This window comes from Uloborus diversus, chromosome 5 (assembly GCF_026930045.1).
Source record: "Uloborus diversus isolate 005 chromosome 5, Udiv.v.3.1, whole genome shotgun sequence".
Lineage (NCBI taxonomy): Eukaryota > Metazoa > Arthropoda > Arachnida > Araneae > Uloboridae > Uloborus > Uloborus diversus.
Window position 1 is genome coordinate 120,317,526 of NC_072735.1, and position 14,986 is coordinate 120,332,511.

A 14,986-nucleotide genomic window follows, 5' to 3' on the forward strand; every position below is an offset into this window, starting at 1 on the left:
TTGTAGTTTACAAGTGCGGACGGTACGGGAATGTTTACGATCATAAGATAGGTGCTGATAAAGATGAAACCAAACTTTAAAACCTGTAAATGGATGTTCTAAATGTTAGCTTCTCATTCATTCTCCACCGGCTAAGAGCATACTGGTCAGTAGTACTATTTTAAAAACACATACCATTTTTACAAAATTCATTCATCACAAAAGTTTAGGGTAACTGCAATTCAGCAGTTTTTTAAAGATGTTGTTAAAGTATCAACAAGGGCGCCCATATGCAAAATTTTAAGGGGGGGGGGCTCAGATATTTTTCTCATGTTTTAGGAGGATATTTTCCCCATCGAAACCGATTTCAGTACAGATTAAAGCTATTAAAATTTGACATTTTTAATAACTTATTCATTAATTGCTGGAGAAGGATTGTTTTTACAATTTTGCAAAGAAAAAACTCTAAAAATAAGGAAGTTCTAATTTCAAGGGGGGGTAGAGCCCCCACTTGCCCCCCCCCCCCCCGCCATACGGGCGCCTTTGAGTATCTACAGACTATTTTATCTTAATTATATTTTTATACCAAGTACACATAAAAATGCAAATGATAATTAAACATAGTACTGAACAAAACAAGTTACATTTATGGGATTAAAGATACAAAAAAGTCGCATTTCAATATTAAAAAACAATTACGTTTCCAAATTTCAACAGATAAATTTTACAAATACCATAATTTCATACAATTAAAGATAGAATTATAGAGTGTATTTTTACGTACCTATTGTGATTCTTGTGCACTATTTTTGCTTAAGAATGGAGGCAAATACATAGCAATTACTCAAACGAGTCTATTATCACAAAAAAGATACTCTGGAATTGCTGCATTCTAAAAATTGAGTTTCTTTACGTCAATGTGAATAAACACAACACTTTCGAGATTTAATTAAATGAAAAATGCTGTATCTACGGATATATTATGTCCAACCCTCCCCCCTCTAAATATTGTAAGTTTGTTTCACATATTTTTATTTTCTATTTTTAAAGTTTTATTTTTTTTTTCAATTTTTATTACTAATGTACTTTTGAATCTTTTATTACAAGTTTCAAGCAATAGATATTATGTTTTGACTGTAGATATTACTTTAGATAAAAGTTTTATAACATAAATAGTAACGGAGGCCCTTATTCAAAGTTAGAAGTACCTAAAAAATAAGTTTGGTAAGTAGAGGATGCAGTGTTAAAAATCCTGTAATATATTTACCTTTTTCGACACAAGTCTTTTTGTCTTCAGTGAGGTGAAAGCCTGTTAGGCAAGTACATTTGTAATCTCCGAGGTTAGTCAGAGCACAGGTTTGCGAGCAACCCAAAGTAGCGCAATGAGCTGTAATGAGACAAAAATATAAATTACAAAAAATAAGAATTGAACGTTGGATTCTCATTTTAATTAACTACAACTCTTAAGTTTGATTGTATTTTCTAATCCAGAAAAAAAGGTAAAATGAAGGAAAAACTCAGTTTTTCAGTAATAATCATTAAATTATGTTCTAAATTATGACGTATGGAAGCACCTACTTATACCTCTTCTACCCTATCTTGCCTGAAACATGTAAGTTAATTCATCCATTTGTACTAGTTATTATATAAAATTTTCATTTTGATGTTTACAGACTGCTTCATTTTTAAATGTTTCATTATTAAGTGGGATTAAAAAACCAACGGACACAATTTTGCTGCATATAACTTTTCTATGAATGTTACTTTCATGAATTCTATGAAATTATCATTTATAGAAAAGTTGCATAAAACAAAAACTAATAATACTTAAAGTAAATTGGAAAAACTCCAGACAAACATCAATCAATCACTCAATGAATGCTTAATATAAAATCAAATTAATTATCACAAACAGTGTAACGTGAGTCATTAAAAATACATAATAAAAACCAAGATTTAAGTAAGGAACACCCAATTATACTTGACTTTATTTTAGAAACGAGAACCAATTAAGATAATATCTATAATGAAGTTAAATTCAAAGACTCTATAGATAGGATAATATATTTTTTTTCCGCGTGTGAGTATGAATTCCATTCTTAGATAAGGATATGACAAAAAAAAAATCAAATATTGTTTTTGTTATTTTTTAGAAGGGGTTATGACATTTATAATGTAAAAAATATACTTGTATAAATAATAATAATAATAGAGAGTTTGTTTTTGCCAATGTTACAAGCATCAAACCTTTTATTAAAGCATTCTACCATTAGTTTGATTTTTATACAAGTTAATTTGTCATTTTTGGAACAAGGACAAGAATAGTCCAAATGTGTGATGAATTAAAGGTTCCTTGAGTGCATGTTTGGATAAAACACCCTCGAATAAATAAATTTCCTCTTGCAATTGAACCGTGAGAGTCCAGGTGTTTGCCTATGGTGGGAAACCTTGCGTCAAAATTCATTAAGTATTATTGTCATCCACACTTTAATGGTGGCACATAGAAAATTAATATGCTGAATTCAGAGGGCTGCAAAAGGCGATCGTCTTTTGCAGTCTCATTGGAAATGATAGAAAAAAATAATATTGTAACATTTTTTTTCCTTTTAAATTATGTGGAAAAATCAGATTTATTTTAAAACCTGAGACTTTTGAGTGAAAAATGTAAAGAGTTTGTCTCATAATGAAAAATGAACATACTTATGTTCACTCAAATTTTATTATTTGAAAGCTGATATAGTATCGTTTTTTTACATAAGATTTCGTTGAATGTACTTTTAAATTATGCAAATATAGTTTGGATTTAAACTAGGGAAACGAACAGTTTACAAAAGTATTGAAAGTATATTATTCTTTACTTCAACATTTTTAATGAATCACCGGTGAAAGGTGAGTCTCGAACTTTGAGCTATCATAGCAAACTATCTATAGATACGCATATTGAGATAAAGATATGTAGGGGAAGATGTTGTTCCCACCGACGGTTGTACCTCAGGACGTTGGTCGGGAAATTCCGGGTATTGTCGAGATAGATCCTAACTAGGGTTCAACGTGTGTGTCACAGCCCTCTCCAGTACCCCAGGAAGTTTCAACACCATCAAACGAACATTTAAGATTATATCACATTTTTTTGGTTTTAGTAGGGTCTAAGTAAAAAAAAAAAAAAAAAACATGAGCAATTTCTTTTTTTTTTCCGTCCGCCGTGGATTGTATTATTCACTTTTGTTGCAGGTATCATGATTCCCTATATTTTGAAGGTTTTGTTTCTGATTTTTAATGTTGTAATCCTATGGACTTGTTGATGTGACTGCCTTGCAAAACCAAAATGGCCCACCTTTGTATCCAAGGACACAAAATCATGTGTACCCAGGGACAGCAATTTTTAGTCTCCTTGGGTCACACATGAGTCTTCTTACAATGTGAAATACCTCAAAATAGTGCCTTGTCACCAACGTCCAAAATTTGCTTTCAACAATGATGATGAATTTGAAGTAGGGCTTGAAGTTATAGTGTTAAAATAACCCCCACCTGTTGTAGGATCTACATGCCGTCAATCCCACCTGTTTTCCTTTAAAGTCAATTTTTCTAGATTTTCGTTTGTTTAATCTAAATTGAGTTTTTTGTGGTGAGTTAATTTTGGTTAAAGGTTTATATTTGCATATAAATTTAAGTTATGTAGATACATAGAGAACCTTAATATCATGAATCTAGTTATTTTTTTTTTAACCTAAAAGTTCACTAACGTTAAAAATTAAGTAAAATTAAATTAATTTCTGTTGGAGATTTTATTTAATGTTATTTTCAATGGATGTTTGAAGTATTTCAATATAAAATGGCTGATTAAATTTATTGAGTATAATTCAGTTCCTTTTGACCTATTTATATATTTTTTTAATATGTCCATGGGTACAAAGGCACCTGTCCGCGGGGTGAACGGGTTGTTGTACCCACGGACAAAAAAGATGGTTTTTAAGATAATTTTTTTGAGGTTGAAAGCTTTGAGATTTTCACCTGACAAAAATTGCCAAATTAGATGATAAGTTGTAGATTCTGCCAGATTTGTTTCCTCGAACGATTATCCATTCCCAGAGACCAGCAAAAATTGAAAAGTAAATTTTTTCCGTGGGTACAGCAGCTTCTCCTATACATGAAATCGTATTATTTCCAACTCTTTTAAGCTGCTAAATTCGGAAACCGTGCAATAATATAATTATGCATAAGCATGTAGTTATGTTACACGCAAGTATATTTATTGCTAATCGATTTTATTTACCAAGTAGTTTTCTGTCATCTTTCCGTTTTTCACATTTTATTCCCTCAAATCCTGGTGGACATTCGCAGCTCTTTACAGTTGATCCTATGTAGTACCTAAAAGTAAAAAAGAAAACTGTAAATCTATGTTCATTAAGTATATTTATAGTTCTTCACCTAGATCACTAAATCTGAGTATTTAAGTAAAAATTAAAGAAAAATGCGTTTAGCTACTTTCTAAACATAATTGTTTATACTGCAGGTATTATAATTATTTATAATACCTGCATCATTCTTTATATCCAACTGATATTTATTTGACTATTTTGGGCTAGATGCAATGACAAACCATAATATATACGTATTTCTGGAGTAAGACATTTTAAAAATATGTTTGAAGATTTTTTGAAAAAGAGGGGGGGGGGAGGGGATTAAGCTAAGGATACAATAATTACTAAGGGGAAAAATCGTAAACAAAGCGAACAAAACTAGTGAAGGAAATTGGATAAATACTCGATTTTTTGAAAAGAAAGAGAGTTTGTTTTAAACACATATAAACTTATGGCACACAATTGTGTACCATTCTTGAAGTATTTACTGTTATTCCTCTCATACTGTCTTGTCGGGAAAGCAGCTAAAGGGGATTTCGAAAGAAGGCCCTCGAGTCACAAAATTAGATTTTTAATTAATATATCTGATAATTAAAGTCGCATAATTATAACAACTGGCTAAACATGTACCCAGGAAAATTACGAATCTATCTATGCTGGTTCCATGCTTAGTTTTCTGTCGTTCATCAAGAGTAGCGATGACATACAGTGGCTCCCAAAAGTGTTCGTACACTTTGAAATTTTTTAGTAAAACCAAAATAACTCGAAACTGAATTCAAACATAAAGTCCAATATTTTTTCACATCATTCCTATGTCATTCTAAATACAACCCATTGGTTTTTTCAAAATATTGACGGATCTTTTTTTTTTTTTTTTTGAAATGGGTCAGAAAACGAAGAGACAGAAAAATAACACGCCACAAAAGTCATCGTACACTCAAATATTTTCGAATAAATTCATGATTAAAATTATCATATGCCGTTTTATTAATATTTTTGCATTGTGTTGACCCTTATAAGTCATTTGGTTTAAATTTTTTGTTTATTTATTCTTTAATATTGTGCTTATTACTGTAAAATGGCTGGTATTCGTAAAAAACCGCAAACACTATTCAAAATTTGAATTTTTTCCCACAGTAGTGGTAAATTGGTTTGAAATGTCTCTAAATTAGTTAATTTATTTGCTTGTATAGTAAAGTGCTTAATAAAACGCTTTAAAGAAAGGAATCGGACCGAAAACAAGGTAAGAAAAAGTCAACCGGCAAAGTTGACAATATGTGACAGAACATTTAAAGTTAAAAAATTCATGAAAAATACACATTTGAGTACTGTAAAAGTTTCTGCAGAGTTAAATGAAACATTTTGTATTTAATTTTCACCTAAAATTGTTCGCCAAGTTCTCTGATTAGCTGGATTAAATGGGACCTCTTCCCGCAGAAATTTTCTTGATCGTGCGAAAAACAGAAAGCTTACGCTTTTCGTTGCAAAATCAATGATAAATAAGCTAAAAACGGTTTACAATCACGTCTTACTTACAGATAAAAATTAATTTAACATTTTTGGTTAAATTGTTGTATAACTGTAAGTAGAAGAAAAAAATTAGGAACTTAATCTTAGGAACTTAGTTGAACCAGTTAATCAGGACGGTGAAGGTGTTTTTGTGTGAGGGTGCATATCAGCATCAGGCTTGGTAGTTTGTAATTTTTTGATGAAATGATGAATCATGCTGTTTCTTTAAATATTTTAAAAACCAATTTTGAACTCTTAGCCAAAAATTTGGTTATTGGAAACAACTTTTTTTTAAATTAAGATAACGATAAGAAAAACACGGTTTTCAACGCTTGCGTCTAGTGCCTCGAAAATTGTCCTAAAGTTTAGAAAATATCCCCTCAATCTCCAGATTTTAACTTAATGTAACGTATTTAGAGATATCTAGAGGCTAGATTACGAAAATAGGGCTTTAAATCGAAAATAGAGCTAGAAACAGTACGACTCGAAGTGTGGTTGAACACTTACTCAGAAATTACGCAAAAAAAAGAAAGAAAAAGAATGAAATCGATTCCCAGACGTTTAAAAGGTGTTATGAATACTTTATGATATTCTACTAATTAATAACTTAATCAAAAATTAGATTATTCAAAAATATATAGACATTTTATAAAGTGTATGAAGACTTTTGTGAGATGAAATTTCTGGAACCTTTTGGTTTTTGATTTTAAAAAAATTAAGTTTAAATATTTTTTAAAAACTTTTCATGTAGTTTTGTTAAAAATTGATCATAGATTTTATACTTAAATACCTATTCCGAAATATTAATTCTAACCAATGGATTGGGACCTATTTCGTTGAAAGTCGTAGGTGTGCGAAGACTTTTGGGAGCCACTGTAGATACAAACCAATGCACAATCAAGTTTTATTAATTTTAGATAATTTAATTTAATGATAATATTATTTATTATCAAAAGATAAAGATGATATTTCTTTGTTTTGTTTGACTTCCGCTAATTGTTTTATATTTGTACTCGTAGATGAACTGCCGAAGCGTTTGTTTTTAATTATCATTGATTAAATAATGTCATGTTAAGTAAATCATCAAAAAATATTAAGCTAATATATGACCGTCATTTTCTTTTTGTTTGATTTACTATTTCTTTTAACTTATCGAATTCTGTAATTTTCTTACTTTCAATGCTTTAATTCGTTTATCAAAACAATACTTAGCTGATAAACGAAATATCGCCAAAGGATCTTTCCAAACACAATGCTAAAGCAATACCCCTCAACAGTTTTTTTGGCGAAACCCTTTAGCCTAGAATTTAAGCTTTTGTATGAGCACTAAAAAAGTTAGCGCACTATTTTGGCGATTAAAATTCTTTTTTTTTTTTTTTTTTTTTTTTTTTTTGCTAGTTTAAATTTTAAACGTTCTTTCTTGATTACACAAATTTTATTCCGTTTTGCGATAATATTTTTAAGAACTTATTTCGCATAGTGTTCATTCCAATTGGATACTGAAGTAATGTACAGTTAATTAAATCAATCATTTGTCAATTAGACGGGTATGAAATCCGTAATTCTTCAGCTATTGTTATTGAAGCCTCTTTTCGAAATTTATATTTAAAAAAAAGAGAACTCATGTCTATACAAAATCACTTAAAACATTAACTGGTAAAACAAATCCTCTTTCCAAAAATGCTTTGAACATAAAAGCTTTCGCTCACTTTTTAGGGGAAAACTTAGTAACTAACATTATTCTCAAAAGCACGGAACAACATATGGGAACAGAACAATGTCTGGTAAAGAAAACGATTGTAGACAGATCACATGATTGGTGCAAAAATGCTCTTTTTAAAAAAAATCTGCTTTTTACTGGTGTTATCCTCATATTTAATTTCATTTATGTAAAAACTAATTGCTGTCAACTTTGAGCTCATAGTTTTAACTTTTAGGGGTATCTAACACATCTTCAAAGTTCGGTAATATTCGATTTTACGCATTATTAATTTCATTTAAATCTTTAGCATTTTGTAAGTTGAAAATTTTCATACAACAATTGTATTAAATCACTATGGATATGATTGTGCAGGTATCTAAAAACAATTTTTTGTTATTGATATCAGGGCAGCAATCTTTTCTTCGATAACTTGAAACAATAACTAAACAATTGAAATTCATTTTCAAAGGTTATTATTTTTCCATTAGAATTTTTTTATATATGGGGTACAAATAAGTTTTAAAAGATTTTCAATAGACGGCGTCACTGGTATTAAATGAAAACGGACAACGTTGCAACTAACTTCATTTTATAACCTCATTGTTAGGCTTTCAGTTTTAGTATGTGACATTTTGCTGAAGTGGAAACAATTTAGTTTTTGTGTGCTCTGAATGTGTCAACTATTGAGCCAACAAAACACAATGTACGAGAAAGTGATTTTTTTTGCTTCCATTTGAAGAAAATTGCAGTTGAAAGCAATCGAATGCTGCAAGAAGCTTACGCGGAACATACTTCATCGATTTTCACATGTGAGTTTTGGTATAGATGTTTTAGAAGCGGGGGTTTAGATACCAATGACAAATAGCACGATGGAAAGCCACAAAAGTTTAAAGACGCCAAATCGGAGGTTATATTGAAGTAAGACAGGTGTCAAACAACTTCGAACTCAATTGATGCGTTTGAGCCGAACACTGCGGGAAAAACAGTCACAATATAAGGAGAGACGTGACAAAGTAATTTCGCAACATGATAACGCTTGGCCACATGTTGCACCACCGGTCAAAACATACCTAGATACCCTGAAATGGACAATACTACCCCTCCCGCGATATAGCCCAGACATTGCCCCTTCCAACTACTCTTTGTTTTCGTCGATGACACATCCTCTTGAGCATCAGCACTTCTGTCCTTTTGAAGAAGTACAAAATTGGATCGTTTCGAGGAGGCATCCGAAAATTGCCTTAAAGATGGGAAGAGGTAGTGGCCAACAATGGATAAGATTTCGGAAGCTGAACATAACACCATTTCTTCACAATTAAGTGTAGAACTTGTAAAAATAATCCTGTAAAACTTATTTGTACATCAGATAATATTTGATAATTCCTTTCAGTAACATTATTAGTAAATGGCTTCCTTCAACAAATTTTAGTGCTTTGTGGTAATTCTTCCAAAACTCGCACATTTGTTTGATCTACCATATTTTGCCTAATAAAAGTTTTGCTGGGGTACAACGTTACTCAGCACATGTTTTTTTTTCTTTTTCTTCTGCAAAAAATACAATTGACAAATAAACTGGTTTAACAATTTCGTTAAGTTTTTAAATTTCCCAAAAATATTTAAAAAACTTGAAAGAAAAAAAATATACTTAACACATAGTAGACATTACTGTAAATATACAGGCGAAACAAAAGACATTTAAATTTTCATCTACGGGCGAAGCCGTGCGGGTGATGCTAGTATGAAATAAAACTAATAGATTGCATGCTCTAAGTATAGAACTATTTTCAAAAACTGATGGTAAGTGTTTGTAGCGCACAATGCTTTGAAGTGATGAAACTAGCACGTAAAGGCAGAAAAAAACAGTTTACTCAAGAAGAGTTACACTTCCTGCATTTTTACAGAAACTCAATTTGAGTCCCAACAGCCAAACTTTAGTAAATCAAAACACGGCAACATTTTTTTTTTTTCAACTTTTCTAACAGAAATTTGCATTGTTCCACAACAATAATTTTAGTACTGAATTTATATAGCCACATATATTTTGCTGAATTTATTTCGAACAGCATATCCAAGAGCTCGTAACTGTTTATGTCACATAAATTTATCTGAATTTATGTTTGGTGCAAAACAGCTATGCCATTATTGCATGGAAAACTATTCCTTCGTCTAATGCACGTATGCACTTTCAAAGTCAAAAAATATTTTTTATCAAGTTCAACATTTATTTTATGGTAAATATAATTTTACTTACGTCGAATACGCGTAGCATTATGTTTCACGTTCCGTATTTTAAATTTAAGGTTTTGTGAAATACTGTTTTCGAGTGATACTTTTTGACGTAAACCTGATCCTGGTAAAAGGAAACAGATTTTCCGGGCTAAGAATTTATATGTTTGGGCTCTCTAAATATAAAAACAAAGTGAAGAGATATTGTAAACTCGCATATAATATTTAATGTACCCGCAAGTGATCTTATTTAGCGCATTTTAAAATTCTGAATTTAGAACGAGAAATATAAAAATGCTTACTTAGTTTTAATTCATTACCATATATATATATATATATATATATATATATATATATATATATATATATATATATATATATATATATATATATATATATATATATATATATTAAACGCAAAAATATCTTCAAAAAATAAAAATGCTTTATTAATTTTTATTATTTTCCTCTAAACAGAATATTTGCCGATATTTTTCTGAATAGAACGCAATGCTAATGTAATAACATTTTCAGTACTGTCAGTGGCTAACAGTAAAATAACATAACTCCTTTCTTCGTATCAACCGATAACAGGGGAGGTGAAAAAGTAGGACGTAACAGGGGATGTGTGGTCTCAAAGACCGCTCTATTTAAAAAATTCTTAAAAATCGTGTAATTAAGATACAGTCTTATAAAATCCCTTAGATTTTCTTTGAACTTTTTTTAGCTCGGGGAAAATATTTCTAAATTTTGAATCGAAACATATCTTTTCCGAGGAAATTTTGACTAGAGTCTTAAGATTTTTCTAGAAAGTGATATGCCGCAGTAAATAACTCACTATTCGTAATAAAAATGAATCTTTTATTTATTAATGATTTCATTTTAGTTCTTTAATATATACAGAACATTTTAGTACCAGAAATTTAAGTATATCAAGTCACGGGAAAATTTTGACAGCCCTTTAACTACTAGTACTTCACATCGCATTTTGAGAAATAATTCAGTCTTCATTGTCCCTGGAACATCATTGCTTAACGTTTGTGAACATTTCAAACAACTACCAACCTCATCTAGAATATTTTTCATCTCTTCCACATAACGTGGATAAGATTAAATGAACCTATATCCGCGGTTTCTAACGTTACGAGCCATGTCTACTTCGGACGAAAATTGTAACACTGAAGGGCAGGTGCGGTTTCGCAGACCGCCTCTAAAAACGCAATGAAATTTAAACCAAATGCACTTGCCTAAGATACTGATAAGCAACGAGGGTGTTCAAGGACACAAAACAAAAAGCTATTGGGAAAAACCATTCAATAGGACTGAAAATGAAATATGGGTGATTGGATGAACTTTTGAGCGATCTGTGAGACCGCTACTCCCCTGTTCAGGGTTAAAAGAGTTTTAATTAACTTTAGAGATCGGTTTTCGCATTTTCGCATTTGTAAAAAAAAAGAAAAAAAAAAACGTACCCCAAATATCATGGTAGCTGATCTTCTTAAGGAGAGTCGGTAGGCTTATTCCGTTAATATTAATTGCCAAGGTTCATGTAGTTTTTTTCTGAAAATCTACTAAAGATACAATTATGGAATTTTTTTCTGTACCTTAAGTATACCCTTTTCTCAATACTTAAGTAACATTTTATAGGAAGATAGCTTAACTTTTTTTTTAACTCTAATTTGTAAGTCACTATTTTTTTTTTTTTTTTTTGAATGCCATTTTGAATTACAAAATCAGCTCTATAAAAAATATTTTTGGAATATGAGAAAAGTTTTATATGCTATTAAATGTTTGAAATAGGTGGTAAAAATTTTAAAGCCTAAAAAATTTAGTTAATTTAGTTTTTGAGAAATGGGACATTTAGTTTCAAAAATACCATTTCGAGATTTTGCAATTTAAAGGAGAAAATCATACCTCATCAAAATATGTTTAAGTTTTTTCTAAAAGCTTATTTTAACTTAATTCCAATATGAGCACGATCAAGAAAACTTGTATCGTTAGTAAGGTATTGAAATGGAGCTTCAAAGTATATAAAAATCAAAAAATTGAATTTTTAAAAGTACTTAGCTTACCGACTCCTCTCATATGATCAGACTAATTAAAAATAATGATTATAAAATATTTATTTTTCTGTAGGACCATGTTTTTTGATTTCATAAGTGATATGACAAGATTTATGTTTTTATAAATATGAATATATTAAAATTCAATTGTTATACCATGCTAATAGAAATACTAGAAGAATGGCGATTTTTTGTTGTATTTTCAGAAAACGTAATATGTTTTACTAGTAATTGACATAAAGATTGTGAACGAGATCAAATGCTGATTTAAATTCCGAAATGAATAAATATTTAAACTGAAGTCTCCTGCAGCTGAGGTATGAAATAAAATTTGCTCAGCGGTAATATTTATTTCTTACGATTTATAAGCTACTTTAGTAAAAATTAAAATTTATTTGTTGGGATGTCAAACATATTTAAATTAAATTTATTTTTAAAAAATAGTCTGCCTTCTTGGACTTTTTCCACAAATGCTTATATAATCTATACAGAAAAATAGATGATTTCAAATATATTTCACAGGAAATTTCAAAATTTTATTGACTTCCAAAAGATAACGGTTTGTAAGAAGAAGAATCACATCCAAAGCATCTCAAAGCAAAATGGAGGGGGGGGTGTCTAAAACATGGTATCGATAGCGCTATACAATGTGCTATAAACCATTGTTTGGAAAACATTTTTCCTCAAAGCCTACCTATTGTTTGAAATAAGCAAGATTTTTACTCGAAACTAATTTTGTCAATTGAAACTTTTTTTCTTTAAACTATTTTTTTTTTCATATTTAAGCATTTTTTTTCATAAAGAATAAACAAAAGTAGCAAATTATTTCTTCTGTGGTTTTTATAAATGTATGAGTGGAGGTTATTGTGCAGTATCATTTACATTTTCTCAAAATGACTTAACTGTTTTTTGTGTGAAAATCCTCAACTAACCTTGAGTACATATAATAAATATCTATAATGAGCTATGACTTGCAATATATATATATATATATATATATATATATATATATATATATATATATATATATATATATATATATATATATATATATATATATATATATATATATATATATATAATTTAAAAACAGATAGCAAATAGAGGGCAGTATTTAATAGTTGGGTGATATGGAATAGTTTTTAATTAACGTTGAAAATTTTCAAACGATCGATTTCTTGGGTTATTATGTTATTATGGAGCTTTTAGTTCTCTAATTGAAGTCTTTGTTCCTGGACATAGTGGTGTATGATTATACATTAATTCGCACACAACCACATCGTTGTTTTTTAAGTAAGATTTAAATAGTAGGATTTGGAATCTCTGTTATTCCATAATACTGGACACGCAAACCAGGAAAATGCATATATTTATAGATACTCGAAAGAGTGCCAGCTGAAAAAAAGACCACAGCGAAACATACTAATATCTCTTAGTCTAAAAAATAATTTTATGCGCTGTTTCAGCCATATATGCACTAATAGATAAAAAAAAATATGTTTGAAAAGTATATCACAGTAACTCTGAAAAATCTCGAAACACTTTGTTGTTCCGGTGGACAGAAGCAACAGCAGAAGTGGACAGAATAAACAATCGGTGAACTATCACTACTCTTTTTCATGGGAGTTTCGTTTTTTTTAACGATACACCTACGCAATAGCGACTTCAGACAGAATAAAAATCTTGGAGTAACATATTGCCCGACCAAATGTAGGAACAAACAGTTGGCCAACGTATCACCAATAAAATTTCAGCAAAAAAAAAAAAAAAAAAAAAAAGTTGTAGCACGGGCTGTTTGATGTTTTAATATTGACCCATTTTTTTAAATAATGGTAGATTTTTGTGATTAACCTGTGTCTCAACAGTCTGAATTAGTATAAATTGAATTTCAGGGTAATTTGAGTCCTATAATCTAGTTCTTGTGCTCAGAAATATAGCATTATGTCTTATTTTTGACAGTGGCAGTCCCTTTAACATGAAAACGGCCATTTACGAACTTCAATTTTAACAATATTTTTTCCAATGGCTAGCAGCACAAAAAAAGTACAAGGAACAAAGTAGAAAAAGCAAACACAGAACAAGGAACAATACAGTAAATGATTAGATGCCAATACGCTTTCCAATAACGGTTGCGCAGGCTCCGTCTAGAAAGCTGGGTGCAAGTGTTTAGTAGGGTGGGCCGAAAAATGAATATTTTCGAGAAGCAACTTCCAATAGCAAAAAAAAAGTTGTGTATTGCCATCCTTAACATGGGAAAAATGATTTAAAAAATAAATATTTAGGTCTTCAGATCACGCATTGGCAGCAAAGTTAAAAAAAAAAAAAAAAAGGTAAAAAATGATAAATTCTCATTTTTTTTTTTGCACAAATCCAAATGTTAGGACTTTTATTCCAGTACCGTTTACATGGTTCCTTTTAATACTCTTTTCATATATCTTTGATATTATTTACATTCCTTTACAGTTTTTTGTTCGCGCATTAGCCGCAAAGTTTCGTGAAATTAACCAGAAATCGATGTTTTTAGCTTGTTTGCACAATACAATAACTCTTCTTTATGTGTGATCCTAGTTGTATATTTTTTTTTACAATAAATGTGCACTAAACAGCTCTTTATTGGAAATGTAAGTATATTTAATCCTCAGAACCCACTTTAAAGAGGTGGTTGCACTTTGTGTTCCACCCTGCAATTCCCAAGAAGAGTAGTTATTTACATGACTTATATATTTGTAAGGTAGCTTACATTCAGAATAACTATATTACTTTAAACAAGTTTCTACGTTTCGATTAAGGTTTTAAATTGAACTTACAACTCAGTTTTGGCATTGATGTTGGCGAATGTAAAGTGTTTCATATAAATTCATGTCTTGCGTCCTCATATCTCAGACGAATTTCTGCAGATTCACTGACCATTTACACAATCCTTTCAACTTCCCGAGTTTGATATGAGAATTTTAAAAATGCATACTAAAGCAAATGCATTCTTTAAACTCCTAGAAATGATAAAATATCCTCCTTTTCAACTTCATAACTGATGTGGAGGTAAGAAAACACGTTAGTCATCCAAATAACTGTTACAGTTCGACGCTTCAATTACTGGTGGATGAAATTTTTTATAGCTGTAGAAGCGTTTCTTGATGGGTAATCTT

General features: G+C 30.2%; 1 protein-coding gene across 1 annotated transcript in view; it reads right to left on the minus strand.

The window, feature by feature from the left end:
• Positions 1-14,986, minus strand: part of LOC129223105 (uncharacterized) — a 188,650-nt gene that overhangs the window by 146,873 nt on the left and 26,791 nt on the right. Inside the window, 2 exon segments of the mRNA XM_054857672.1 lie at positions 1,247-1,366; positions 4,253-4,347. Of these exon segments, the coding sequence (XP_054713647.1) occupies positions 1,247-1,366; positions 4,253-4,347 (215 nt within the window).